Genomic DNA, 25487 nt, shown 5'->3' on the forward strand with positions numbered 1-25487 from the left:
AAATGCAGAAAGATTTCAACGAAATGAAAAATAAAAATGCGAACTACTTACTCATTAGCAAATTTACAATATGCAACCTATGCAACAAGGTCTATTACAATAAGTTAATAAAACATATGATATCTACTCGATTACATGCGTGAAAAAGATATTTTGCATGATTGTTTTAGTACACTTAGTAAAAAAAGAAATGTTTTTAGGTCTCGAATAAGCGAGTTCAAAAGCTGCGTTTCGAAAGCTTGGTCAGTAAAACAAATACTAACAATGGCATCTCTCTTTGCGCAGAACAAACGCGTCAAGTGAAAATCCAATATGACTAAATGAAGCACGACAACGCTTTCACTTTTTAGTCTACGATGCTCAAAATCCAGTATCTCAAAACAAACCAAAACATTACGATTTTCATCAGCAATATATTCAAGTGAAACCGATATTCACCATCTTGTTTATGTTGCGATAATTTAAACTTGCATAAATTGGTAGATAAATAACCTAATTTTAACTAATGCCAAGCTATACGAACATGCACATCAAGACAATGCGTAAACGTATGCATTTCGCATTTTCACTGTACAATCGAAGAATACAAGATGGCTGTTAGCCTGTTACTACAGTTTCTAATACAATAGTTTGCTTGCCAAATGAATTCAATTGATCTTGAGAAAGAAAGATGAAACTTATATACAACACGACATCTTAAATTCAACCAGTCGCTAGGTTGACACACTAGAAAAATAAAGTAAAAGTCTTGATGATGAACAATTTATTGTGCGATAAAAATAACGGCTACAGTAATACTACATGCTAACTTTACCTTTTGATTTTATGTATTAGTTGGACGAGGAGTTTATCAATTATTTCCGGAGCATTTTTATCTGCATCGAGTAAAATGTCTTGAACATTGTCAATAACATCAGCACCATATTTCAACCTCAACTGAAAAGATGGAAACACTTAAAAAATAACAAAGTACATGGGCGACTTATAAAATAAACGGGAATGACTTTAAAACCTTAAAGAATAAAAAATATTACTTGCAATTGTAAAGATATATGGCGATATTCGAGATAAAAGCAAAAAATTAACACGTCTTTTACCTCTTCCAGGGCGGGAATCAGTATAGTAGGTAATTTTTTTGATGTTGGTATCGTAGGAGAATCTTTAATAAAAAATAAAACGGACGTAATGAATTGGTTCTCAAAAATAATAATAAATAGGCTACTAACGCATTTTAACAGCAGCACAAACCTCTAACGATTTTGAAGCATAAAGTTGGCGGGCTAATTGCCTATACGTTCTTTATAATAACCTAAATTTTAGCATTTATTTTTATCAAACCCACCTGAGAGGATGCCATTTGGCGTGCCTCTTTCGGTGACGAATTTCCATGTATCAATGGGATTTCTGTGAGAACTTTCATCGCTAGAATAATCATCAAGAAAGTCCATTTTACGTTGTTAGTAACTTAAAGAAAATAATTTCGAAGCAATTAAACCGACAGAGACTACAAAAGCAACGTACATTTCGTCTCCTGAACTATCGCCATTTTCATCATCATCACGATGTACTTCTCTGTATTTCTTGTAGCGGTCAATATACTCAATTAAGTATGAAGTCTTTTTGGCCATACGTATAAATTTATGTTTTAACAAATCCCTTGCAGATGGTCTCTAAAGGAAAATTTTCAAAATCAACAGTTCCAGTTAAAGTTACTAGGACTTGTTTAAACAATCATTATTCATCGCTGGTTTTACACTAAACTGGCCCTTGCATTGTAGTAATTAAAATGAAATTATCGTACATAAGATGGATCATGATGAAGGCACGTTCCAACAAACTCACGAAAGTTCTTCGAATATTGCGAGTCTAGTTGAGGAGGGTTATTTTTTGGGATCAAAAAGAGAACCCTCATGGGATGCAAGTCAGCATTAGGTGGTTCGCCTTTAGCTAACTCAATAGCTGTAATACCCAGGGACCAAACATCTGCCTAAAAATAAACAAATAAATTTACTCAAGTAAAGAGAAAGTAAACCAGTGACGTAGTCAGCCGGTACATTTATTTATGCTATGAAAATTTTTGGTGTTCCCTTACAGTAAAATCAATAAATTTCTAAAGAAATGAATAAAGATAATGATGAAAAATGTACATAACATTACTAATTTTGCGAGCTGGCTACGCCACTAGGTAAATCGAGTTGTAGTTGCGTGGTAAGTGAATACAGCAAATCCAATTCAAAGCTCTACATACCTTAGCATCATATGCTGATTGTTTTATAACTTCTGGTGCCATCCAGAACGGTGTGCCGACAAAAGTATTCCGTTTAACCATTGTGTTTGTAAGCTGACCAGCAACTCCAAAATCAGCAAGTTTTACATCACCATGATCAGAGAGTAAAATATTGGCAGCTGAAATATGATGAACATTGATTTTTTTTCGTCCATTTGCTTCATGCCAAAAACGAAAATAATTGTAGCAATAGTATTGATGAGAAACATACGTAAATCCAACTCTTCCAACAGGCAACAAATTATTGAAACATTAACAAGCTGTCTAATGCCAGTTTTTCACTAATTTGCAGATATGACGCCATAAATGTAAATAAAATGCAACAATAATGACAAATCAGTTTACCTTTGATATCTCTATGAATTTTTTTCTCCATATGAAGATACTCTAGCCCTTTTAATATTTCTCGCAATATTGTTGCGATTGCCAATTCGTCAAACGATCCAGCTTTTAACTAAAACATAAAACACCACCATAATATGAACGATTTCACCATTTTCTGAACTCATACTCATAAATAATCCTCTTGCCCTTATTTACGTATCTATAGCCGGCGCACTTGCCCTCTACTAGTTGATACTATTCTTTAACTTAAAGCAGATTCTCCTTCACTAAAAAGTGATGTTTTGAATTGAAAAATGCCATATTTATATAGTTGAAAGAATCAGTACCATAACCAACCTCAACTTGGTCATGGTACGTTAATATTTCTGTGTAAACACACAGTAAAACAATACATTTCCGAAGAAATAAATTATGTTAATGATCTGAAATTTACATAACATGACCAAATATGCGGCCTGGCTATGACACTGGGAAGAATTGAAAAACCTATAACAAAGGATTGAACTTTTTTGTTTGGATAAGTGGCATGATGGACTTTGATGAAAGATCTAATTATGAAAAAACAAGATCTTTAAAAAATGTTTTACCACTTTATGTACCAGACAAAAATCAAACATTTTGTTTCTTATGAGGCAATACGTATAATAAATTATTCAAACAACACAAAATAATTTCTTACCAAGTCTAGAGCTGAACCACCTCCAAGATATTCCATTATTATCCATAGGTTAGAACCCTACATGTCATTCAGATATCAAACACAAACTTTGCTTTTTTTAATGTTTTATTAAACTTGCTTACTAAATCAGCTTTGCAAAAATATTTGCAACCAAATACTTTTGACAAACCATCCCCACACAACAACAACATTTTACTTTTAGTGGCACTTTAATAAATCACATATGAAATTTTGAGGAAATGATTAATATCTCAAACAACAATTTTTCAATACATACAACTGATAAAACTGCACACATTATCATTAACAGTGCTTAGTATAAAATACAAAATATGCACTACGTATAACCTGATTGGAGAATATTCTAATATTACATGGTATCTGTTTTAAGTATAAAAACCATCAGTTGTTTTCAAACTTCAGGCATTGTGCAGAAAAATGCAGATATTGGGAGAGTTTCCCACAAATGTTGCATAAAATAGTTTTTGACAAATACATTCAGAGAAATACTGATCTTCTCTTATAATGCAAGTATATATGATAACAAAAAAGAAAAATTAATGACAGTAGGTCTAAATATTATAAAGGATGTCATTAAAGTAACCAACATTTTGATGAATCTCAAATTGGTTTCATGCATTGACAGTTGTCAAAGTTCATTGTCTCTCATGGGAATAGGATGAACTATCAAAGTAAGTTCAATTTGCAAATCTTGCACATTTGCAATAGTGACGGCAAAAAAAATTGTGATTCATTTTCTCAAATTTGTTTTGATCAACAAAATGCCAAGTATAATGACTATAATCAAATTACAAAATTTATGATGATTATTTAAAAATCTCCCAATTTCGGTATTATACCAAACAATTTCACTTTTAAAAAAGGGGCTAGACAGATTTAACAGTGCCCACTAAAATGCATTAGGTACTCCCTTGTAAAGCTGTTTCTCAAATTGTGAAGTGTAGCCAATAATATACTTTAAGTATACCTTCAAAAAAGATCCGTGATATTTGGTGACATATGGTGAATCACATTGAGACAAAATTGTAATTTCTTGTTGTATATCTTCAATTTCATCTTCTGCCTCTTCTAAGTCAATGATTTTGATTGCGACAACATCTGTTGTTTTCTTGTTGATTCTAAAAAATATTATAATTTTTTACCAACTAAATATTATGTAAACAACTGTAACCCAATATCTTATAGGTGAAATAAAACATATGACAAAACATGCTAAAACAATGAGGAAATAAAATAACTCTTTCAAGTGGTAAAACAGGGTTCCAATTTTTTTTAAATCAACCATTATGATGAAGAGTAAGGAACTAGAAAATAACTTTGTGGGAAAATTACAAAGACATCAAACAAGGAAGCAAAATAATGGAATAATTATAGCTTAAAATTTCAACATTGTTCTCTTGTTAGAAGAAGAAACAATAACATCTCAATACAAGAATTTGCTAAAACGCAATGGATAATTGCTTACTTTAGTCAAAGTAAAATCATTTCAATAACAAAAGGTGTTATTTAGATAAGTATATCACTCCTTGAAACAAGACGCTGTACATAGACTTAATCACCTGGAACATGTTTAGTAATTAGGCTAAAATGGTTATCTTACCCTTTGTACACTTTACCAAATGAGCCTTTCCCGATTTCTTCTTGTTTCGTAAAAACATCCTCAGGATCTTCTCGCATTCTGTTCTACAAATTAAAAATCTATGTCAGTATAATAGGATAAACTCGAAACTTCCGTCTTTATAACGAAGTCGTTTGAAACAAACTACGTTAAAGAAATAACAAATTATGATTACGTGATATTTCTCACTTTAGTACAGTTTTAAGTCTTATATATACTTCCGAATATTTAAAACGACAAGGAAATACGAAATATGTTTACCACTGCCATTCAAAATTCGACAACTTGCTGTTCGACGGTTCCGTACTGGATTACATAGGAATAGAAATTACATAAGCCTAAAGGAAAATGTTGCACCCAAAGAGCAGGGGAAACAGCTCATCCCACATACGATAAACTTTGCATAATTTTCTCAAATTGAACGTTCAAAAGTTAGATCCCTCGAACAGAACAACTGTTATTATCTTTCCTATTTATCGCCATTTTGGAAGTAACAAGCTACAATCACGTGACAGGTTGGGCTGGTTTCAAACGAGAGTGTTCAATCTGTAACTATATTCATTATAACTCATAATTTTTTAAAAAAAACATGTTGTAATAACCATAACATTTTTTAAATTTAATTTTGAATTTAATTCTATAACTCCCTCTACTTCTGTGCCAAAAATTGAACACAGACGCAACATGGGAGGCCCCCGTTTTCTCGGAATTCAGATTTTTTAGCCTTTTTGTTCGTGGAAATGTTAAAATGAGGATTTCAATCCTAAATAATATTTGTAACTAGGTCAGTGTGAGAGCACGGACATAAATTTCATTTTTGGGTTCTCAAGTTTTAAAAACGATGCGCTGCCCAAGATGTGGTTAATGAAAATCGTATATAATTAATTGAGAATGCTCTACGAAAAAATATTTCGGCCTTTTAGTGTAGCTGTTAACGTTATTGTTTAGGCCTTTTAGTGTAACTGTATTGTAAAGTCAAATCTCAAAAAAATTGGTGTTTATGAGGTTTTGGGTGCCTACTAGGGCATTGCCATATTATACAGTTTGCCATATTATGCAGTTTGCCATATTATACAGTTGGCATTCTTCAATACTTTTATTTATACTTCAAGTATTAAGACGTTACATTTCAAATCTTTTGATAGGAAGCACTTTAACGGTTCTCCCATCGTTGATGCTCTTCGTGCATTCGAGCCCCACTACCCCAGGATTCAGACAGCTCCTAATTTAAACCATCTTCCGCTGCCTACGATGAAAATATTGTCAGTGATTCAGTGGTGTGTAAAGATAGGTTTGTGTGTTGAGACTAGAGTCGAAAGTATATACGTAGTGGCATATACAACACAATATTACGAAAAATACCAGGATTTAAATATTTTATTTACTTGAAACGAGCTAATTTTATCGACGAAAATGTAATGGTAAAACATTTTCCTGTTGCTCAACAATGCCAAAATGGTGTGTATAGATGAATTTTGTCTGTAGAATGTTATATTAGGGCCAGTTCATATGAGCCGGCTAGCCCGCCTAAGCCAGGCTAGCTAGTTTGCCGGGCCAATTTGTATTCGCATTCATATGGCGAAATCCCGCTTAATTCAAGCAATCTCGCCAAGCCGGGCTGGCCCGATATTCATATGAAAGCAATTTCAAAAACATTGTAAAATAATATATGAGGCAAGATATCGGCAAAGCTACCTAGCCCGGCTTAAGCGGGCTGGCCCGTCTCATATGAACAGGTCCTAAATGGCAGATTTTATGATTATTCTAGTTTAACAACATGCTCTTTGGTAAGAGTGACAACTTCTTCGGCTGAGGTTGGATGTATAGCAACAGTGTTGTCAAAATCATTCTTAGTCGCTCCCATTTTTATAGCAACAGAGAAACCTTGAAGCATTTCTTCAGCACCACTGCCAAGTATGTGCAAACCAACCACCTAAAAATTTAAACAATGTTTCTTTTTCAGAGAGTACGTATATTGGATGAAGATTTGATTGTGTAAACTTTGTTAACTTAACAACATTTAATTCGAAAGTAAATTTAGAGAAAACATTTAATTTAACCCCAAACCTTTTCTTCCTCGCCATAACATATCAACTTGACGGTTGTCTTAGTTTTGTGTGCAGTCATAGCGTGATATAATCCAACAAAAGAGTTCATGTACACTTTGATTTTATCAGCACCAAGTTTACTGATTGCTTCTTCTACAAAAAAGTGTCACAAAAATATTTTACATTTTTGTAGATGTAGATTGTCCAGAATAGTAGAGTCCTACTGGTGTTGCTGGTGACTGACGTTTCAACAACCTTAGCGGTAGTCATATTCAGAGTCAAGGGAATACGGCTAAAGTTGTCAAAACGTCAGTCAACATCAACAGTCCTTCTAAGGACTTTAATAACCTGGACGATCTACATCCATAAACATGTAACGATACTCCCAGGTTCAAACCATCCGCTTTATAAATATGTTACATGTCGTAAAGCAAGAACTAAAGCACAGCAAAACGACAGATCATCATCCGTCACGTTTTAAAAAGTCTTTTTCTCCATTTTTGCAATCATTAATAAATACATTTAGCTTAAAGTAATGTGATAAAAATTCAGATTAATCATGAGGTAGATCGAATAATTTCAACAGTAAATTAAAATGTTGACGTATAAATTTTTACTGTTTTCGCAATATCGAAGTAAAAGTTGTTCGTGTGTATTATTGGAAAATAAGGTAAATTTTACCGTTCAAAGTTTTGATTTGAGCTAGTTTATGAACACAAACGTCGTTTTTCAGAAAACATTTTCCATGCAAAAACCTCGCGCGAGCAAACTCATCCAAGATAATAAGTAAAAAAGTGTGTCAATGACGTCATAAAATCAAAATGTTTTGCAAATAACGTACCTTGTGTCATACCAACTGTTCCAATTGGAGGATGAGAGAATACAACTGTTGGAATGTTTTCATAATCCAACTTTGAGTTTACTTCACCATTGAACAAGCGATTTGATAATCGACGACCAGCAGCAATTGCAACTAAAAACAAGAAAATCCATAAAATGTATATGGCTCCATTTTTTCTCCTCTTTCTACGCACATCAACAAGGGAATAATGCACTTAAAAGCTCATACTTTAATGATATATGTTCTCAAGTATTTTCTTATAACATCAGTATTTATCATCACAAATTGCAAATATCATATAAACTATAAATAATACAATACATGCAATGATTGCTTAATAAATTTAGAAACAGATTGAATGAAGATATGATCTTCGCACTTTGCTGGACAATTTAAGCCATTGTCTCATTAACCTGAAAAATTCAGGTGACTCAACGAATTTTTCAGATTAATGAGACAATTGCTTAAATTGTCTAGGTAAGTGCGAAGATCATATCTTCATTCAATTTCAAACACCGCACTGCATATAACAATCTTTCATAAATTTAGAAACATCCATTTCGTTAATAAAATATATTGTAGTGGTATTAAAAAGCTCATATATTTCTAACACATAACAAGAAATTCGAAAATTTTTGATTAACGTAATTAATAACTTTAACAAATAAATAAATACCTAAATTAAACTATTGTTTAACACGGTATGACATAATTTTTGATGTACATACGCTTCACTGAACTGGAAAGTTCAAGAAATAAACCTGCTTTCACAAAACATCAAATTATAATGTGTTTAATGTAGAAAAAAGTTTGTCTTGCCCTTGATTATCTCATCACCAAGCAATGTTCACACAAGAACGAAAGCGCATTCAACATACAAAAGCAACATTCAAGTTTCAACACAAATGGATCTCTTGCTGTTTGTCCTAGGGATGCTTGTTTTAATGGAGGCTTCAAGTAAGTCGACTGTAATCAAGAAGTTTTAATAAAATCACAGGCACAACAATTTCGAGCATGTTTCATGATTATTTCCGTTGTAATTGACAGAATCGGAAGATAGCGATGGTAAAGGATCCAACTTAGATATTGTGATGGAACTTCAACAGGCCGAAATATCAGGAATGGGATCTGGCGATTCTCTTGAAAAGATACCAGAATTTAAAGACCGCCAAAGCGAAGTACGGTGGAAATTAAACAAAGTAAGGAAAAAATTAAACTCGGCGAAGACCTACTCCCAATTAGCTCGACGAATGAAGGAATCTTTGAAACTGCGAATGGACAAAAATCAAGGAGAGATAGAAAAAATAATAAAGAAAGCAGAAAAATCCTTAGTTCACACTGGTGAGCAAATGGGACTAGACTACATGCACTTTAAGAGACAAGCTGAATAAATTTTTAAAACAATTATTTTATCAAGTTCTTCCTTAATTTTTACCATTGCATGTAAAAAGACTTGTTACGTAAAAAGATTTCTTTTGACAATAACAGTCATTGAAACAACTTACATTCTTTTTTGAGAATAAATTCATGAACATCAAGGTATTTTTACAGCCTACGCATGTATTCACAAATGACGTACATATATTACTTACCAGGAGTAAGTAAAGCTTTTCCGCACACATCACCAAGTGCATAAATATTTTCTCTGGACGTATTTTGGAACTGCAAAAAGGTACTCACACTCGTTGATTTCAACATTATCAGTAGATTATTCTCACATCAGAGTAAATTTTAAACTTCACCAATTCATGATTACTATCTCTTTTTGATATGTAATAAACAGTGTATACTAACTCTAGCCAAACGAAAAAGTTTGTCTGGATTTTTGTTAATTACCTCATCCACTTGAATGTGGCCGTGTTCATCAGTTTTTACTCCCTAGATGTACAAAAAGAACAAATTACAAACTGAAAACTGAAAAACAAATATATTGTTGGTGAAGATATTGAAGAAAATGATGTTTATAAAAAAAAAGGAGGACCAGTCGACACATATCTACAATACTTACTACAGCTGGTAGATTTAAACTTTCAGTGCTAGGTGATCGTCCTATTGCCAATAACACTTTATCAACATCATTGATACTTTCTCTTTTATCACCATTTACATCAAAATTTACTGAAAGTAATCCATTTGACTTGTTTTTGGTAACAGATGAAATCTGAAATTGCACAAACAAAGCTAAATTTAGGTATGTAGAGAAAAAAGCACGAGAAAACTGTAAGTTGGAGTTCATAGTCACATACATTAATACTTGTAGTTTGTAAATGCTGTAGAAAAGGAAATTGTTCAGATGGCAAAAAGGATTCTGTGGGCAAATCAATATTCAGAAAAATAATGTTTAAAGTACAAAAGAATTTTGCATTCAGCATTATTCAAAATTAAGATCGTCACTTGTTTGATGTAATCAGTAGGAGTTAATAAATATTATAAGAATAATGTTGTGAAAGTGTTTTAATGAGGATGAATCCTATCTTTCATCGCTCTCAAACATCTTCATATCACTTACTGAGGTGTTTGTCATGAGGTTTACACCAGCCTGAATTAAATTTTCTGTTGCCAGGCTGCTGATGGTAGAATCAAAATTACGTAAAACCTAAATAAAGAAATAGATACCTGCACAATTCACATTTATTTTATGTAATGTTAGGAGAAAGGGTTGTAAAATTAATTAAAATGAAAAAAATATTTTAATCTTGGCCTTAAGTCCCTGCTGAAAATCCCATATAAGATCCTGAGTTTTTATCTAGAGTTTATTTTGACATGCCATAGATATGAAAAGCAGCATTACAACCTTATTCTTTCGTATCAATAAAGTGACATTAGAACCAAGCTCTTTAAGTACACCAGCAAGCTCAACAGCAATATAACCTGCACCAACAACCACAGTTTTTCTGTCAAATTGATTATCAATTAATCATTTAAATAAAATGACATTAAATCATAAATATTTAAAAAATGCTAGCATAGTAAAAGTTTGTGTATCAGTGTATGTATTATTTAATTCATTAAATAATGTAAATGTCCTAAGGAATAAAATCAAATGTTTTTTGAATGTTTATCAATAATTTAAAGGTCAGTTGCATAATGCCACTAATTTTTAAAATTACTTGCCATCCTTAAGAACTAGGATAAACAACAGATGTTTTGAAAAATTCAACTTGACAATTACGTTCAGACCTACAAACTATACCATTTTTAGCGTTACAAAAAAGTTCATTAAAAATCTCAATTTAAGTTTTTTTTTGGTTTCTCAAAGTTGGTAGATATGCAGCATATCATTCAACTTTTTGTATTTAATACAAACTGACCATATATTTGACCAATCATAAAACTTAATTAGCATTAACCTTCAGAGGTTCCTAACTATCAATAGATGTAAATAGTAAGCATAATATTTCTACCCTTTAATGGTATGTACCTTGGAAGTTCTTCTAATTCAAAAAATCCATCACTAGAAATACAATGTTCATGACCTAACAGCCAAGAGAAAATGAAAGAATGCAAAAGTTTACAATATTTTTAAAACTGTTTACAAACTACAAATCAGTACCAGGAAACTTTGGGATGGTAGGATACCCCCCAGTAGCAATAAGATAATTTTTGGCTTTAAAGACATCTTTATTATCAACAATTACATTCCCATCGGCTGTAAAGGAAGCATCGCCATGTATAAGATCAACGTCAGCCTAAAAAATTATTAAGTATTAAAAGCAAAATAATCATGTGAGGGGATATTTACTGATAAATAAGTAAACAATGTGTATAGTTTACTTTATCCAAGAGTTTTGCATAAATTCCATTGAGTTTTTTGACATATTCGTCTCGTTTTTTTTTAATCATCCTGTCAAAATATTGGCATATAAATTATTGTACTAAGAAACATGTAAAAAGTTCACATTTATATTCTTATTTTTTTTCAACTTTTCAACTAAAATGTAGTTTGTTAGATTATCACTAGGTATATATTTTAAACAGTGAATTCACAGCAAAATCTTTAATGATCTTGCTACTAAATAAGCCTAATATTTAACATAATATGAATGTCAAACTACATTTCATCATTTCATCAACTTTGATTAAAGACAATGTTGTACATAATGATATACACACAGGAATAAAATTAATATATACCCCCAATTAATTTTCGCGTCATCTGGAGTGACATTAAAACCATAATCTTTCACATATCCATATGTCATTTTTTCTGCTATAGATGCAGCAATCCACATGACCTAGAACAAAAAATTTTCTTCTTTTTACACAGTAAAAACCATCGTTTATTTTTAATAGCATGCAGTATAAAAAGTTTTCATTTATTACTCAAATGAACCACCTTTTTAGGCACACAGCCAACATTGACCTAGAAAAAAGTACAAGAGAAATATTTTTTCAACAAGCACTATAGAAAATTGTTTCACAAGCACTGTATCAGTTTATGAAGCTCCATGCTAATTATTTACACGATTCAGCTTAATGCTTCCAACTTGACAATTGAGTTATGTAACATGAAACTATTTATTAATATTGATATCAACAAATTAACATCGACTTCAAATTGAAATATCTAAAAAATACGATGATTTCACATGCAAAAAAACTCTCTAGTATATTATTTCTTACAAAAATCCACAGACAACACATGATATGTAATTTATCTAACAACTCACACAAGTACCGCCTAGTCTACCATGTTCAATGACAGCTGCTTTGATGCCGTACGATGCTGCTTTTCGCGCGCTTGCCAAGCCACCAGATCCACCACCAATGACCAAATAATCGTACATTTTTCTTATACTTTCTGTCATTTTTTCGAAAATTTCACCACCTCTATCACTGTCTAATCAATATCGGTCAATGTTATGAAGAATGGTGATGTCACATATTCCAACACATCACTTCCGGATTGACTTACTCCATACACTGGGCTATGATTTATAAATCCAAAATTAAATCAACGTTTATAGATCTTAAAAAAATCTTTCCCAATTTTCTCATCTGAACAAAAAATGAAATTTTCATGCTCTGAGCCAAGTAGTCAATAGATTTATATATACCTTTCTCCAGTGCTGTAGAACTAAATTTATCAGATGGGGGGCTCTCTTGACGTTTTTGTCAATAGTGCCCTTTTAAAATTACCCATATCAAACGTAGAAGGGGGGTCCTCTCCCAAGCGCCCCCCCACTTCTACAGCCCTGCCTTTCTCAAATTATACACACATACTAACGCATTTGCAACACAAGATGTGTTTAGTAAAGGTGTGAATTCAGAGGGGTAGTCTGGGATTTGTGCAAATCTTCCTTGATTAGGATAATTTGTTGAAAATGACAGTTTGTTGAATGAAATTTAGAATTTATCCCTGTTGTGCAATGGTGGGTAGGTGCTGAATCTTGAAACTTGATTGCACAATAAACCTCAAGGAAATTGTAATATGTGCAATCTTTCCTGGTCATACCACAAGTGTACTAAATAAATCCTCAACATTTGAAAGTCAGCTGCAAAGTTAGCTTGCATAATTAGCTCTACAAATTCAATGTGTTTACTGCAGATAGATGGTAATGTTGTGAAATTTACATAGCAGAATTAAATAAGCAGGCTGGACTATCAACGACTGATGAATGTAAATTACATAAAATATTTTAAAACAAAATCAATATATGTAGTTATAACTAATAATATTAGACATAAGGTCATCAAAAGCAACATGATCAACTAATATGACATTAAATGAATAATTGTTATGATTTGACTCGAGCAATGAATTAACATTTTCATTTGTTTTACATGAAAGGGAGCTCTTTAACGAACCCCATAGATTTCTAAAAATTGTTGATGGTTGTGGTGTAGCAATAGCCTGTGTAACATGAAATAGATTAGCAGCTTTGCTTGCAAGTCCTTGTGAAGACACATGATGAGTTAATTTGTTCAAGTCGTCAGTATTAGGCCAGTCTGAAGATATTGAAGCATTTCCAAAAAATGATGGAAACATTTCAATGACATCTTTATTGTGATAAAACACAATAACCTGTTCCCCAGCCAACCAAAGCTCTTGAAGACTTGCAATAGACAAATCTTTTCTGGGGGAATGCAACATTTGTCCAAAGCATTGGTTAATTAAACTGCCCAATCGCAGGTGCTCTTCAACTTCCATATCATACAGATGATTAAAATCTAAAAGTACTACTTCCTTAGAATTTTCACGTAAAAATACTTTGATTTCCTCAAGAATTCCTTCAACTTCACTGCCATAAAGGCTATGAACAACCCGGAATTCATCACTCTCCTTTCTATATGCAATTCTGAAGTCGAAATACCGTACACCAGCTGAAAGTTGTTCGGCTATATTCAAACTTTGAGTCATGGCCCATTTCTTCACATAAGATTTAATAGTGCTATCAAGTAATCCAAGTTTTTGACTAATATTTGCAACAAATTTAGGTCGGTCCGGTGCGAGTCCCATGTCCTCGTCAAGCCAAAATGCACCAGAGTCGTGAGAGCCGGGTACAGTAATTTTATTTAGGGGGCATAATTGTTTTTCGTTTGGTAATTTTTCCATCCAGTTAGAATAACTCCTCATGTCCCCGTTCGATGATGAGCTGGTTTCATTAGATTTATTCTCGTGAGGTTCCATCCGCTAATTTGAAGTAAAAGACTAAACGATGGAACACTTTTACTATTATGGCGCTCTATCATTCTCCGCATTGGGCGCAGTGCGCAACTAAAGATCGAATCCTGATCTTGCTCGTTATTGGTTCGCTGCAGTTGGCTGGCGAGAAGCTTGTTATGAGAAAGATGAGGGAGGTTGAAGTTTGAAAAGAAAAAATAATGGAGAAGCTAATCTGGACATGAAAGAAACTAGTCAAGAAGAGCCAGAGAAAATTGATTTGGAGAAAGAGAACGCCACAAACGAAGAGATGCAGTTAAATGTGACTCAGGCGGGCACCCTGTTTTTACGTTGTTAAACAGAGTACAGGATCAAAAATTGGCTTAGAGACAATGTTAAAAAATATACTCATGAGCTCAATGTAATAAACATTATTTTGCACAACGTCGACATCGAAAAAATTAATTTTTCTACTCATTTCTTGGGAGAAGTTGAAAAACAATAGCTTTATCATGAAAAAGCATTGTTATTCCAGTGAAATGTTTATTAGAGAATTTTAATTAAATTCGTTTAATTTAACTTTGTCAGACTATCAATAAATACACAATAAATATAGTTACAGTCATTGACGCTATCTGCTGTCTTGAAAACTAGTGTTTCGGAAGTTTGCAACAATAATGACACGAGTGATTTTGAAAATAGTTCATTTTCAATAGTTTGAAATGTCAGAAGAGAATCTGAATTAAAAAGCTAGTACCACTTATGATTCAAATAAATAAATAGGATTCATTCACATGAATAGCTAGAGTCCCTTAATGTAGGCTACAGTCCCTTAATGTGGGCTACAGAAAGGTTCTATATTAAAAAACCACATGCCAAATGTTTCACACAAATATAAAATAAGAAGGAAAACTGAATTTTTATTTTGAATAATTATTTAATTATGGAATCATAACGTTTGATTTGCTTTAAAAGCAGCCTCCCGGGCTTTAGTTACAGTGTCTGTCGCTTTAGCTTGCTCCAGAAATTTATTTCCTTCAAATTTTCCTTCATTTCTGGGAATTCCATGAGAACCATCAGGAAAAGTGATCAAACCTAATCCACGAACGTCGCCTTCAAAAAATTCTCCTTCATATTTCATTTTATCTGAGCGAGTGAAAACTCCAACTCCATGAAATTTGCCTTGAAGAAACTCGCCTTCATAACGCGATCCGTCAGGCAATTTTAAAACGCCAACTCCAGAGCATAAACCGTGTTCAAATTGACCAACATACAAGTTGCCATTTGTTGAATTAAATTTTCCAATACCGTGTTTTCTTCCCTCGTCGTCCCATGTTCCTTGGTAAGTATCGCCAACAGGATAGGTATACGTTTGTTGAGCAGCAATAGTAGAGCTAAGCATCTTCGAAACTCTACCGTTTTATAAAGTTGCAATACTTTTATATAATACTATGAAGTATATACATCACCAATTTGCTTTGAACACTGAAGCAGAACAATGTAAACAAAAGATGTCATTTGCATCGAAGAACTTTCACTTTTGCAACATTTCCACCTCATCGCAGGCTGTGACTTTTAAACTGTAAAAATTAGAGTTGCAATGTTGCCAAAGTTAGCCACCCAGGAGCCAGTGACTGCGCATTTTTGTCAGGTAATTCTGTTTGCAAGTGCAACCCATTGGTGCAACCATAGTGAAATACGTGAATCATAATCATCTTTTATTTGCTCAATTGTCCATCAGTGACATTGATGGTATTCATAAATTATATATTTGTGACTTTCGAAGTTTGGTCTGGTTTGTTTTGAGAAGAAATGGAACGTTCTTTGCCAAAAAGAAAAGTTTTTTCCAATCAAAATGCTAGACCGTTAATATAGCGGGATATAGCTTAAACACAGCCTAAATTAATACAATAAATAAACTTTAAAAAATATTTAAAATTAAATTTGTTTAGTTATTTAGAGATCTACCGACAAAATTTCAAACTTTAATATCTTTAATACTTAGTGGTTAGTGGCATATTAGAAATATATTTCCAGTCCACAAATCTGTTGAACATAGCAGAGAAAAAGTAGAATCAAATGAAAAATTTACTTTACGACTTACATACTGAATAGTGGACTAGGTACAACAACAATAACCAGAATAAAAGCACGCGACTATCTCTTGGTATTTTTGATGTAGGCCAACACACTTATGTCATTGTTCTCTTGACAAACCTACTATTGAGACACGATCTCACTTATTTTTTAGCTGTGTGCTAATATGTTTATGAGCAGGTGTATTTCTTTCGTTCTGTCATCATTGTTTAATTCTTGGAAGTATATTACATATGCGACTATTGACGATGCTGAGGTCAGTAAATTGTGGGGGGTGTGAGTGGACTGAGTAGAGCATGGATCGCCATCTTTCCCCCTTACCTGCACCCGAATGTGGTTTTGGATAGCCATCTCCCCCACCCCTCCCCAAAATAAAAAATATAATCCGTTTTCATTGTGAAATTTAGTTAAACAAGCTAACATGACGAGAAAAAAACAACCAAAAGTAAAAGTAAAGTTATAGCACTATAACTAGAAATTAACAAATCACCTTTTTATGAAGAGCCCGGTATTTTCACTCGTATGTGTATTTTCAGTAAATCGACACTACGTGCACCGGACATTTACGCCCATAATCATTTAAAGGTAACATGAAGTACGTGCACAGGTAAAGGAAAACTATTTATACATTACAATATACACGAATACAAGTAAGGAAGGACTAAAATAAGACACTGTGCAGCAAAAACATCTAATTCGTTCAAGTAGTCATGAAGTACGAGGAACAATGTCTGACAATACGTCGATTTTAATATACAAACCAACCATCTTTATTAATCGACTTTGACAGATGAATAAATCTTGCGGACAAAGAAAAAGCAAGCGAAGAATCCGATTGTCCCTAAAAATAAATCATGTAAAACAAAATACTTACTAGGGTAAAATAAACAGACTCAGGTTAAAAATCCAACAATATAAATTCCAATACGATTTTTACGAAGGATCTCGAAGGTATACCCTCAATACACATCATGAAAGACAAATTAAAGAACCATAAGACTTTTAAATTTAATAAATGTTTATATCTTTTATTAAGTTTGCACATAAACTTTGTACTGTACGGAAACTTGCCTGTATACAGGAAAAATAGGATGACCATGATACTTGTGTAGCCATAATACAAAACAGTGCTTGTCGTCCCAACAATCGTCAACTTATGGAAATAATAAAATGAATAGATGAAAAGATAGATGGCAGTACATGCTCCGGTGAGATATGACCTCCACCACCAATGATAGTCCTGCAGAAAATAACATACAATATCGTTCAACATATCATAAAGTAAAAATAACACTGTTAAAATAAATCAATCAATCATACCTCGGAACATAAATGGAAGTAACAAAGTAAAACACAAGTTTCAGAAACTGTGATAATCAAAATAACCGAGACAATAAAAAGAAAGCCGAACATGTAGTAGATTTGATGAGACCTGAAAAATTTAAATGAGATTTTGATGTTCTTATATATGAAAATTAGTACTAAGCTGAAAAATTTAAAGTCCCCTCCATCACCAAAAACTTTTATTTATTATAAGTATGACTAGGTTTAATGTCTAACGTATTGGTGAAAAAATTTTTCAATTTGGTCAAATCGTCTTCTTGTTGTGTTTGTTTAAAGTTGCTTTCCAATGGACCTTGTCAGTCGTGGTATGAAGACTGGGTTAGGCGGAACTCTGACCTCATCCAAGGTAGTTGGTATGTATATCTTGTATTGAGGAATCCCCTGCATGACGTCATACATGTAAGTCGTTCCAGGCCTTTTAAACTACGGACAAGTTTATCAAAAGAAGCATTTTGGCCAACTTTTTGCCAAAAAATTGAACGATTTGACAAACTTTAAAACTTTTTTCACCGATACATTGGAAATCACAACTAAATTTAATATCGCAAATTAAAATTTTTGCTGAAAGGGGCACTGAAAACAAATCATCACAGTTCTACGTATTTCTAACCATATACTATTGAGGACAAAGAAAAGTTGAATAAAGATGCAGCCAAATGGTAAAACTCCTCCCATTATTATTCCGGGAACTGCACGACTGTAAAAACTCTAAAAAAGACACGACAAAAAAAGATTATTTCTATCAGCAAATGGGTTGCAGAAACTGAGCACATAGTTTTAAAAAAAAAACAAAATAAGCTTCGAAGCTTTTATGCCAAGATTAATTGCAATGCACCTGTTCGGGAATTTGACGAGGAATCTGATTTGTACGCACTGGTAAATCAATAACCTGAACGAAAAAGTGAATAATTTAAGTCAATGTATTGAAAAAAAAAACGACGTCACAAACTTTAATTACTTGGTTTCTTTCCAACTTACTTGCTTACGAAAGCCAAAATATGCGCCAACAAACACCAAAGGTACAGATATTCCAAACCACAATGTAAGTAAAGCAAGTAAAGTTCCAAAAGGTATGGCAGCTGATGATTGTTCTGCCCACAAAACCAGGTTGAGAAGAAAGAAAATTCCAAAGATGATGCTTATAAAATAAATTTAATTTTAGATCTTTTGTAACGCAATGACTACGTAAATAACGCGCTGTGATTGGCAGAAAACCAAAGTCAATAAAAATTTACAAGCAAACGGCACTAGCAGCAGAACATTGAATTTGTTAAAATCCCATCACGACAACAAAAAAAACGTCATTTATTTTAAACACAAACCCAGGAAATAAGAAAGATGTCAGCAATACATTGGTTTTCCATCGTTCTCCACCAAATACTAAATGAATAAATATATCACAACGTAAAAACTTTGGTCGAAACTCTTAATATTTAGAACAAAAAATAGATAAACGTACATTTGTAAATTCGGGCAGCAACATAACCTGCAGGACCACCAAGACAAACAAATAATACCTAAAACGTAACGATGCAAATTCACTGTTTGTATAAATTAACACAAAACCAAGGTATGACAATATAACATATAACTACATATGTTGTTAGAAATGTAATTAACTGTAAAAATTTTTATAAATTACCAATACAGTCGTCATTAAAGCTCCGCGATTTGCTGGTGACAAAAATCCAAGACAAGCAAACACTAAATGAATAAAAATGAATTTTATCAAAATTGTACAAAGTAAAGGTTTTTTTTCTAATTATTCAACATGTTATTTGTACAATATTGAAGTTAAATGATGGGAAGGCTTTTAAAACTTTATAATGTGGCGTTTAAATTGAAACTGTAGGCAAAACTTTTCAACTCTGTTCATGTTATACGCAAAATGAAAGATGAGTGACTTTCAAATTGAATTGATAATGTACAATGTATGAAAAACTTTGATATTCTCTGTGATGAAATCTGAATTCAGCTTAATTAAAGCTTACCAAGTGTAATTGAAGTCATGGTTACAACCTGGGTACCAGTCCCTAACATCACCGAAAGCAGCATTCCTTTTCCTGGAGGACGGAATACATCACCATGGACTAGTTTCCAACCAAACTCTTCTTGGGCATCATCCTGAACGAGATAGACGAACACTGTTGTTTTTTCATTTTATCTTGCAATATAGTAAATCGCTTTTAAGAAATCAACTAAAATATATACTAACTGATGATTCCAGTTGATTATAACGAGCAATATCCTTGTGAAGAGTTCTTAACATAATCATTGCAACCATACCAGAAAGGAAGAGTACGATTACCAAGGAATTCATTATACTGAGAAAAAAAGTCAATAAAAAGAAACTCAAACACGAATAAAAAATATTCACAATACATGTATACTAATATGGACAAAAGTAGAGACTTGACAACCACACAATACGGACAATCAAAAAACCGGAGTTATGATGTATTTTAAAGGTGCCAAGGTTCAGGTCGAAATAAAACTTTTGTAATGAGATCTTGGTAAACGTCGGACTAAATTAATCTAAAAACGCTGACAAAAATCTAATACACGAGATAATTATAAACGAGTAAAAAGTAAAAAGTAAAGAATGATTATGGAGACGGTAGGGTAGTGTGGGTAGTGTATGATAATGTAGAAGTAAAGCTTATCTGTACTAATGACTTGCTTTGCTAAAAATTTGAGAGTTAAAATGTTTCTTAGAGGTGTGAACAATTTATTTAGGTGGGAAGGGGGTTATGAAATCACCCGCATGAAACCCCCCTGAAAATCTGTCCATGGTTACTTTACAACCTTCAGAACTACAAATAGCTGAAACTTACAACTCACACATTTGTCATGTCCTCAATCATTACTGACATGTAAGGTTGTTTTTTCGTGAGCAGGTAGCATTAAGAAAATTCTCCTCTAGCACAGAGCATAGCATAGACAAGCTAACCTCTGTTAGGTTTAATAATTCTCAGTCAAACCAAAACCTTGTATCATGCATGATGGGATATGTTCATAAAATCAATGCATAAATTTTTGAGATAAAAATTGCTCCCATTTTCACATTCTATAATATAATGCATCATCAGACATGGGACTTTCTAATGGAGTTGAATCTTGTGTTAAATGGCACCAAAGTTAAAAACCTTCGACTTTATACATCACTAAACTAAATTATTCAACAATATTTTGTAATAAAGAATGCAACAAAAATATCACCAACCTAAACCACTGAATACTAGTGTGTGGAATGGATTGGAGAATGTAATCCCAACGAGATGCCCATTTGATTGTGTCATCTCTCTACAACAGAAATTATGTGTAAACAGTGTATCAGTGTTAACTGCTCATAAGATTACAATAACTTTTCACACATGTTGAAAGCAACTATAACTTTTCACACATTTTGACAAGGAACAACAACTTTTCACACATTTTAAAGAAGAACTCACCTCAAACTCTACTTGATAGGTATATGATATGGTCAAAGGATCACTTTGCTTTGACTTTATACCTAAAGCTTCAGGGCACCCATCACATCCTTTTTTACAGCTAAAAATAAAATATAAAATGACAGAGATGTATAATAATTTTCTATTGTCACATGACACACCAATAATTACAACATGTCTCTGTGGCTAGCTTCTATTCTATATTTTTAATGACTAAGTATTGTAACAAACTGCAACATTAATTCACTTCTTTAAAAATATATCATAAAAACATGCAAAAAACAATTCAGATAAAGCTGACATAGCAAAATAATAAAGAAAACAAGATACAACACAATAATTTCCTCCTCATAAATGTTTACCTATTGGGCCATAATGTGGCAGAGAGCAACCGTGCTCCATCCCAGTCCTCCCCTTCTCCACTGTGATACTTTATCTTGATAGCAACGTGATTAAACAAATAGTATGTATCCTTTTCTGAATATGTCTTGGGCTGTAAGGATGCAATTATAATTTACTGACTTTTATTTATAATTATAAAATGGTAGAATAATCTTTTTAAAGCAAATGCACATTTTGATAGAATTATTAAAAAATAAGATAGTCTGAAATCTGCCTACAAACTCATATTGTTGCACATTTGCAACATATGCAACTGTAGCAAACTTTTAGTTAAATGAGAAAAGTTGATGGTCTCAACTCAAATTCACATTTTCCCACCGCTTTCTTTGCACATTTTGTAATTGCAATAATAAATTATAGCATAAATGGTAAATTAATTTGCCATGCCAACATGTGATTATATGAAGACAATTGGAAAAAAATTAATTTAAAACTATCAAACACAAGAAAATTAATATACAAACCCTTATAACACATGCATCTTTTTGGTTCCCATCACTGTCAACATAACAACCAACAGGAAATCCAGTTGCGCAGTATTGTTTATTTTTGTCAGTCGTACTCACTTCATAACACCATGTCACTGGCATATTGTCAATTATCCTAGCAATGTCAAAACATGATCATCATATGGATTATTTAAATTTTGAAAACAAAATAAACCTGCTACTCAATGACGAGAATGAAATAACATCAAAATATTTTTACTAAAAAACAACAAAAATGAGAATAAAAACAACATCAATATGTAGTTACCAGTGATGTTGGTAATTTAATCGAATTGCATTTTTTATGAAATCCAGTGGTTCCTTATCGAGATCTTCCTTTTTGTATTCTTTAGTGCATGCTACACTGCATTTCTTCTCATTAAATGTTATCTACATATAATTATTCAAATGATATTAAACACATATGTTACAAGGCACTGTAAACATACAAAATATGTCAATAAAAAATAATAAACAACACAATCATTATAAAGGAGAAAGAAGAGATATTAAGTTTAGACTAGCACTTACATTATATGCTGATGGCTGTATTCGCTCTCCAAATACAATCTATGTATAAAAAGTGTTTAAGTTCATCAAAAAATCATTATCAGATCATTAATGTTGTAGGCTTTAAGTGCCTCTTGATGAAATTTGCAATTTTCATCACTAAACAAAGTGAAGTGAAATGGTTTATTTATGAGCAGGTATTGTGTGAGTGTGAGTTTTATCATTTGAGCTTGTAATGTATCTTGACTTTGAAAATTGTTGGCAAATGCTTGTCTAATTTATTGAAATAGTTTGAGTCAAGAAACAATAACTGTAATATCAAATTAACTTATTAAATCTTTTATCCTGTGTAGTGGATATCCTTTAAAAGTCAATGGTCCAAAAAATCAAACACAAATACTACCTTACCAAATCACATTTCTAAAAACAGATTTATATATACCCATCCAAATATATGACCTCAAGGACAAAAGATACTACAAATAATCTCACTTAAAAACGTATATCGGATTCAAGCACGTCAATTTGTCATCATTTGTGACAATAAAAGATTTTCCCACCTTTACCAATAACAAATTGTAAAATATTGATGACATATACGCATTATGTACCTGACCAAGGTTTTCAGATGGCGCATAATCTTTTCTACCAGGAGAACAAAAATCAAACCTAAAGTAAAACGAACATTTGCAAACATTTAAATACTTTGCATAAGATCTATGTTGCATAAATACAACATATATAGATTGAGAGATGAGCTACGTATCAAACCTGCTGTACTCATATGGAATAATGGTTTCCACTGAATCCAGTCTATTTACAAACAATGGTATATGACTCTAATAAAGTAAAGGAGAATTTTTCAGTTTATTGAAACAATTTCGAAAAATCAAATGTGCAATACCATATCAGCAAAATTAGGTTTAAAAGTTGCATTGAATTAAATTAAACTTAAGAATCTAAAGATAGATATAAATTTACAACCACAGGTGAGCAACAAAGCCAGCTAACCACTGTCAAAAAAATCAAGTTGAAATAAAGATGTCCTTTTAAAACAGCTTTAGTTTTTTACAATAATTTGAATTTCAATAAATAGAACACGTCAATAATTTCACCAATTGTCTGGAAGAAAATCCTGATAAAAGACTCAAGCATTTTCTTGTATATGTATAATTAATGCCACATTAATAACAACGCATTTTGATGTCAGTTAAAATTACATTTTTCTTTTGTTAGCATGTATATCTTTCAAATGGTATACTGACACTTAGTAAATTAAAACTTGGATCAAGCATGCAGCCCTGAATGACTATCGAATACCTATTGTTGCAAAATCTCCATGTCTACTGTATAAATTTATGTTTTGTCACATTTATTCTTTAACACAAACTTGCAAAAATATTCAAAGGTATTAACAATTTTACTTCATCATGTGTCACAAGACAGTATGAACTTGCTGGTCCAGATTACATCAGTGCTTGCAAGCTTTGCTTTATGACCATTATGTTGCAGTTTGCAATGCATTGTCCAAACACGTAACAAAAAGTTTGTTATTCTCAGTAAATATTTTCTTGTAAACAACAACGAAAAGTGAAATACATATTTTTGTTATTGCTCTTAGAGATCTTTTTGTTATACACATGAATTGTTAGGTCATATTATTCATTCACTTCAGCAAAAACACCCAAACATATTCTTGACTTCCAATTAAGCCAAGATGGTGGTCTGATACAAAAGAATATTTTATTAGTGTTATTGTTGGCACCGGCCAACTTAGGCAAGCAACATTGTTAGGTAATCTCATGAAAATGGTTGCAAGTCAAAAATAAGAGCCATTTCAGGTATAATGTTAGATAGTAAACAACATGCACCACATTCCTCCGATTGAATACATAGCACAATAGACCTAACTTAAAAAGGTATATAGTAATATTTTAATAATTAAGCCAAAAATCTTTCAATGATTTTAAGTGAAACTATGTTGCCAATTGAAACTTTAACTACCTTTTACCTATTAAGGAAAATAAACCAGTGCCCAAACAGGAATTCTTTACTATTTACAACTTTAAAATGATTATTAAAACATTCTTTCACTGTCTTGATAAATGTGCAACTCTGTTTTAAATGTTCTTCGTGGTACAGTAATATAAAATTCAGAGAAAGATTGAAAATGTACAACAATGAATATTTAGCAATAATAATAATAGGATGATTTAGCAAAACAAAATTATGTTTTTTCTGTACTCTCCATGAGATCATTTTATATCTATCTCAAATTAATTAAACAATGATGAAAAGTTACCTTGGAATTTTCAAACAATGTTTTATAAGAAGAGCGATAATATTCAATGGCAAAAAGTTATCCAAATTAATAGACTCGAGTTCCAACTCACCTTGCATTTTTGTTCGACACCTTCTTGTTTTTCACAGTAAGACACTGGGGCCAAGCCAGGCAAATAGAAGCTTTCTGCAGCTCGTATCATAAAAGAACAAACTACAAAAAACAATACTTTTGCCAACTCCATTGTCAATTTTTGGCTGAAAATTTTTTGACACAAACTCAACCTAAAATCGAAATAGATGCAGAGTAATTAATGGCCACGTATAAGTTTGCCCGCAGGCGAGTAAAACACCCGAATAATTACGGGTCTCCGTGATGGGCGAAACGATGATGATTACTTTTTCCAACAATATCAGTAAAATTTATCACATTCGACGTGGTATTCAAAGATTTCTCAATATCTAATGCTT

The 25487-nt window shown here is 32.4% G+C and overlaps 6 protein-coding genes across 7 annotated transcripts; 1 reads left to right on the plus strand and 5 right to left on the minus strand.

The window, feature by feature from the left end:
- Nucleotides 1-13: 13 nt before the first annotated feature.
- Nucleotides 14-5447, minus strand: LOC124446562 (serine/threonine-protein kinase 26-like). The gene is made up of 12 exons (XM_046997405.1): nucleotides 5212-5447; nucleotides 4933-5015; nucleotides 4300-4450; nucleotides 3312-3368; nucleotides 2633-2741; nucleotides 2249-2406; nucleotides 1802-1987; nucleotides 1522-1670; nucleotides 1343-1422; nucleotides 1098-1159; nucleotides 815-936; nucleotides 14-726 (listed from the first exon to the last, which is right to left on the minus strand). The coding sequence occupies exons 1-12, from the start codon at nucleotides 5218-5220 to the stop codon at nucleotides 714-716; spliced, it is 1179 nt and encodes a 392-aa protein (XP_046853361.1). The 5' UTR covers nucleotides 5221-5447; the 3' UTR covers nucleotides 14-713.
- A 555-nt stretch (nucleotides 5448-6002) lies between these two features.
- On the minus strand, nucleotides 6003-12744 carry LOC124446090 (glutathione reductase, mitochondrial-like). 2 transcript variants are annotated; one of them, XM_046996896.1, is made up of 15 exons: nucleotides 12510-12744; nucleotides 12176-12202; nucleotides 11974-12074; nucleotides 11614-11683; nucleotides 11393-11528; nucleotides 11261-11315; nucleotides 10634-10733; nucleotides 10349-10435; nucleotides 9848-10000; nucleotides 9676-9717; nucleotides 9432-9501; nucleotides 7840-7971; nucleotides 7018-7151; nucleotides 6835-6883; nucleotides 6003-6196 (listed from the first exon to the last, which is right to left on the minus strand). In XM_046996896.1, the coding sequence occupies exons 1-15, from the start codon at nucleotides 12645-12647 to the stop codon at nucleotides 6162-6164; spliced, it is 1329 nt and encodes a 442-aa protein (XP_046852852.1). In that variant the 5' UTR covers nucleotides 12648-12744; the 3' UTR covers nucleotides 6003-6161. The 2 variants fall into 2 exon arrangements, with proteins under 2 accessions (XP_046852852.1, XP_046852851.1); XM_046996895.1 differs by lacking the exon at nucleotides 6003-6196 and having other exon boundaries at nucleotides 6310-6883.
- LOC124446093 lies at nucleotides 8642-9377 on the plus strand. Its single transcript, XM_046996900.1, has 2 exons — nucleotides 8642-8796; nucleotides 8887-9377. Exons 1-2 carry the CDS (start codon nucleotides 8745-8747, stop codon nucleotides 9228-9230), a joined length of 396 nt encoding a protein of 131 aa, XP_046852856.1. The 5' UTR covers nucleotides 8642-8744; the 3' UTR covers nucleotides 9231-9377.
- A 611-nt stretch (nucleotides 12745-13355) lies between the features above and the next one.
- LOC124446091 (PI-PLC X domain-containing protein 3-like) lies at nucleotides 13356-14696 on the minus strand. Its single transcript, XM_046996898.1, has one exon. The coding sequence runs from the start codon at nucleotides 14468-14470 to the stop codon at nucleotides 13490-13492; it is 981 nt and encodes a 326-aa protein (XP_046852854.1). The 5' UTR covers nucleotides 14471-14696; the 3' UTR covers nucleotides 13356-13489.
- A 642-nt stretch (nucleotides 14697-15338) lies between these two features.
- LOC124446092 (MORN repeat-containing protein 4-like) lies at nucleotides 15339-15955 on the minus strand. The gene has a single exon (XM_046996899.1). The coding sequence runs from the start codon at nucleotides 15843-15845 to the stop codon at nucleotides 15393-15395; it is 453 nt and encodes a 150-aa protein (XP_046852855.1). The 5' UTR covers nucleotides 15846-15955; the 3' UTR covers nucleotides 15339-15392.
- A 973-nt stretch (nucleotides 15956-16928) lies between these two features.
- LOC124446257 (transmembrane 9 superfamily member 2-like) lies at nucleotides 16929-25337 on the minus strand. Its single transcript, XM_046997101.1, has 20 exons — nucleotides 25130-25337; nucleotides 23508-23575; nucleotides 23348-23405; nucleotides 22758-22796; nucleotides 22495-22616; nucleotides 22203-22341; nucleotides 21699-21829; nucleotides 21337-21436; nucleotides 21108-21187; nucleotides 20100-20208; nucleotides 19876-20008; nucleotides 19527-19588; nucleotides 19344-19401; nucleotides 19207-19264; nucleotides 18863-19022; nucleotides 18720-18773; nucleotides 18495-18592; nucleotides 17861-17972; nucleotides 17612-17780; nucleotides 16929-17381 (listed from the first exon to the last, which is right to left on the minus strand). The coding sequence occupies exons 1-20, from the start codon at nucleotides 25259-25261 to the stop codon at nucleotides 17314-17316; spliced, it is 1950 nt and encodes a 649-aa protein (XP_046853057.1). The 5' UTR covers nucleotides 25262-25337; the 3' UTR covers nucleotides 16929-17313.
- Between the last annotated feature and the right edge of the window lie 150 nt (nucleotides 25338-25487).

This window comes from Xenia sp. Carnegie-2017, unplaced genomic scaffold, assembly GCF_021976095.1.
Source record: "Xenia sp. Carnegie-2017 unplaced genomic scaffold, XeniaSp_v1 HiC_scaffold_22, whole genome shotgun sequence".
NCBI lineage: Eukaryota > Metazoa > Cnidaria > Anthozoa > Malacalcyonacea > Xeniidae > Xenia > Xenia sp. Carnegie-2017.

Bases quoted from the DNA above. Each gene is read 5' to 3' on its own strand.
- LOC124446562 (XM_046997405.1), bottom strand. The intron at 1,423-1,521 runs GTACGTTGCTTT...TGATTATTCTAG, and splicing joins GATAGTTCAGGAGACGAAAT to CGATGAAAGTTCTCACAGAA. The intron at 1,160-1,342 runs GTGGGTTTGATA...TTTTTATTAAAG, and splicing joins GCCAAATGGCATCCTCTCAG to ATTCTCCTACGATACCAACA.
- LOC124446093 (XM_046996900.1), top strand. From the start codon at position 8,745: ATGGATCTCTTGCTGTTTGTCCTAGGGATGCTTGTTTTAATGGAGGCT. The intron at 8,797-8,886 runs GTAAGTCGACTG...TGTAATTGACAG, and splicing joins TGTTTTAATGGAGGCTTCAA to AATCGGAAGATAGCGATGGT.
- LOC124446090 (XM_046996895.1), bottom strand. From the start codon at position 12,647: ATGACAGAAAGTATAAGAAAAATGTACGATTATTTGGTCATTGGTGGT. The intron at 11,684-11,973 runs GTATATATTAAT...ATATTTTGACAG, and splicing joins GACGCGAAAATTAATTGGGG to GATGATTAAAAAAAAACGAG. The intron at 7,152-7,839 runs GTACGTTATTTG...ACTTTTTTGTAG, and splicing joins AACAGTTGGTATGACACAAG to AAGAAGCAATCAGTAAACTT.
- LOC124446091 (XM_046996898.1), bottom strand. From the start codon at position 14,470: ATGGAACCTCACGAGAATAAATCTAATGAAACCAGCTCATCATCGAAC.
- LOC124446092 (XM_046996899.1), bottom strand. From the start codon at position 15,845: ATGCTTAGCTCTACTATTGCTGCTCAACAAACGTATACCTATCCTGTT.
- LOC124446257 (XM_046997101.1), bottom strand. From the start codon at position 25,261: ATGGAGTTGGCAAAAGTATTGTTTTTTGTAGTTTGTTCTTTTATGATA. The intron at 22,342-22,494 runs GTAACTACATAT...TGACATTGCTAG, and splicing joins TTAAATTACCAACATCACTG to GATAATTGACAATATGCCAG. The intron at 17,781-17,860 runs GTATGATTGATT...TATTTTCTGCAG, and splicing joins ACTTCCATTTATGTTCCGAG to GACTATCATTGGTGGTGGAG.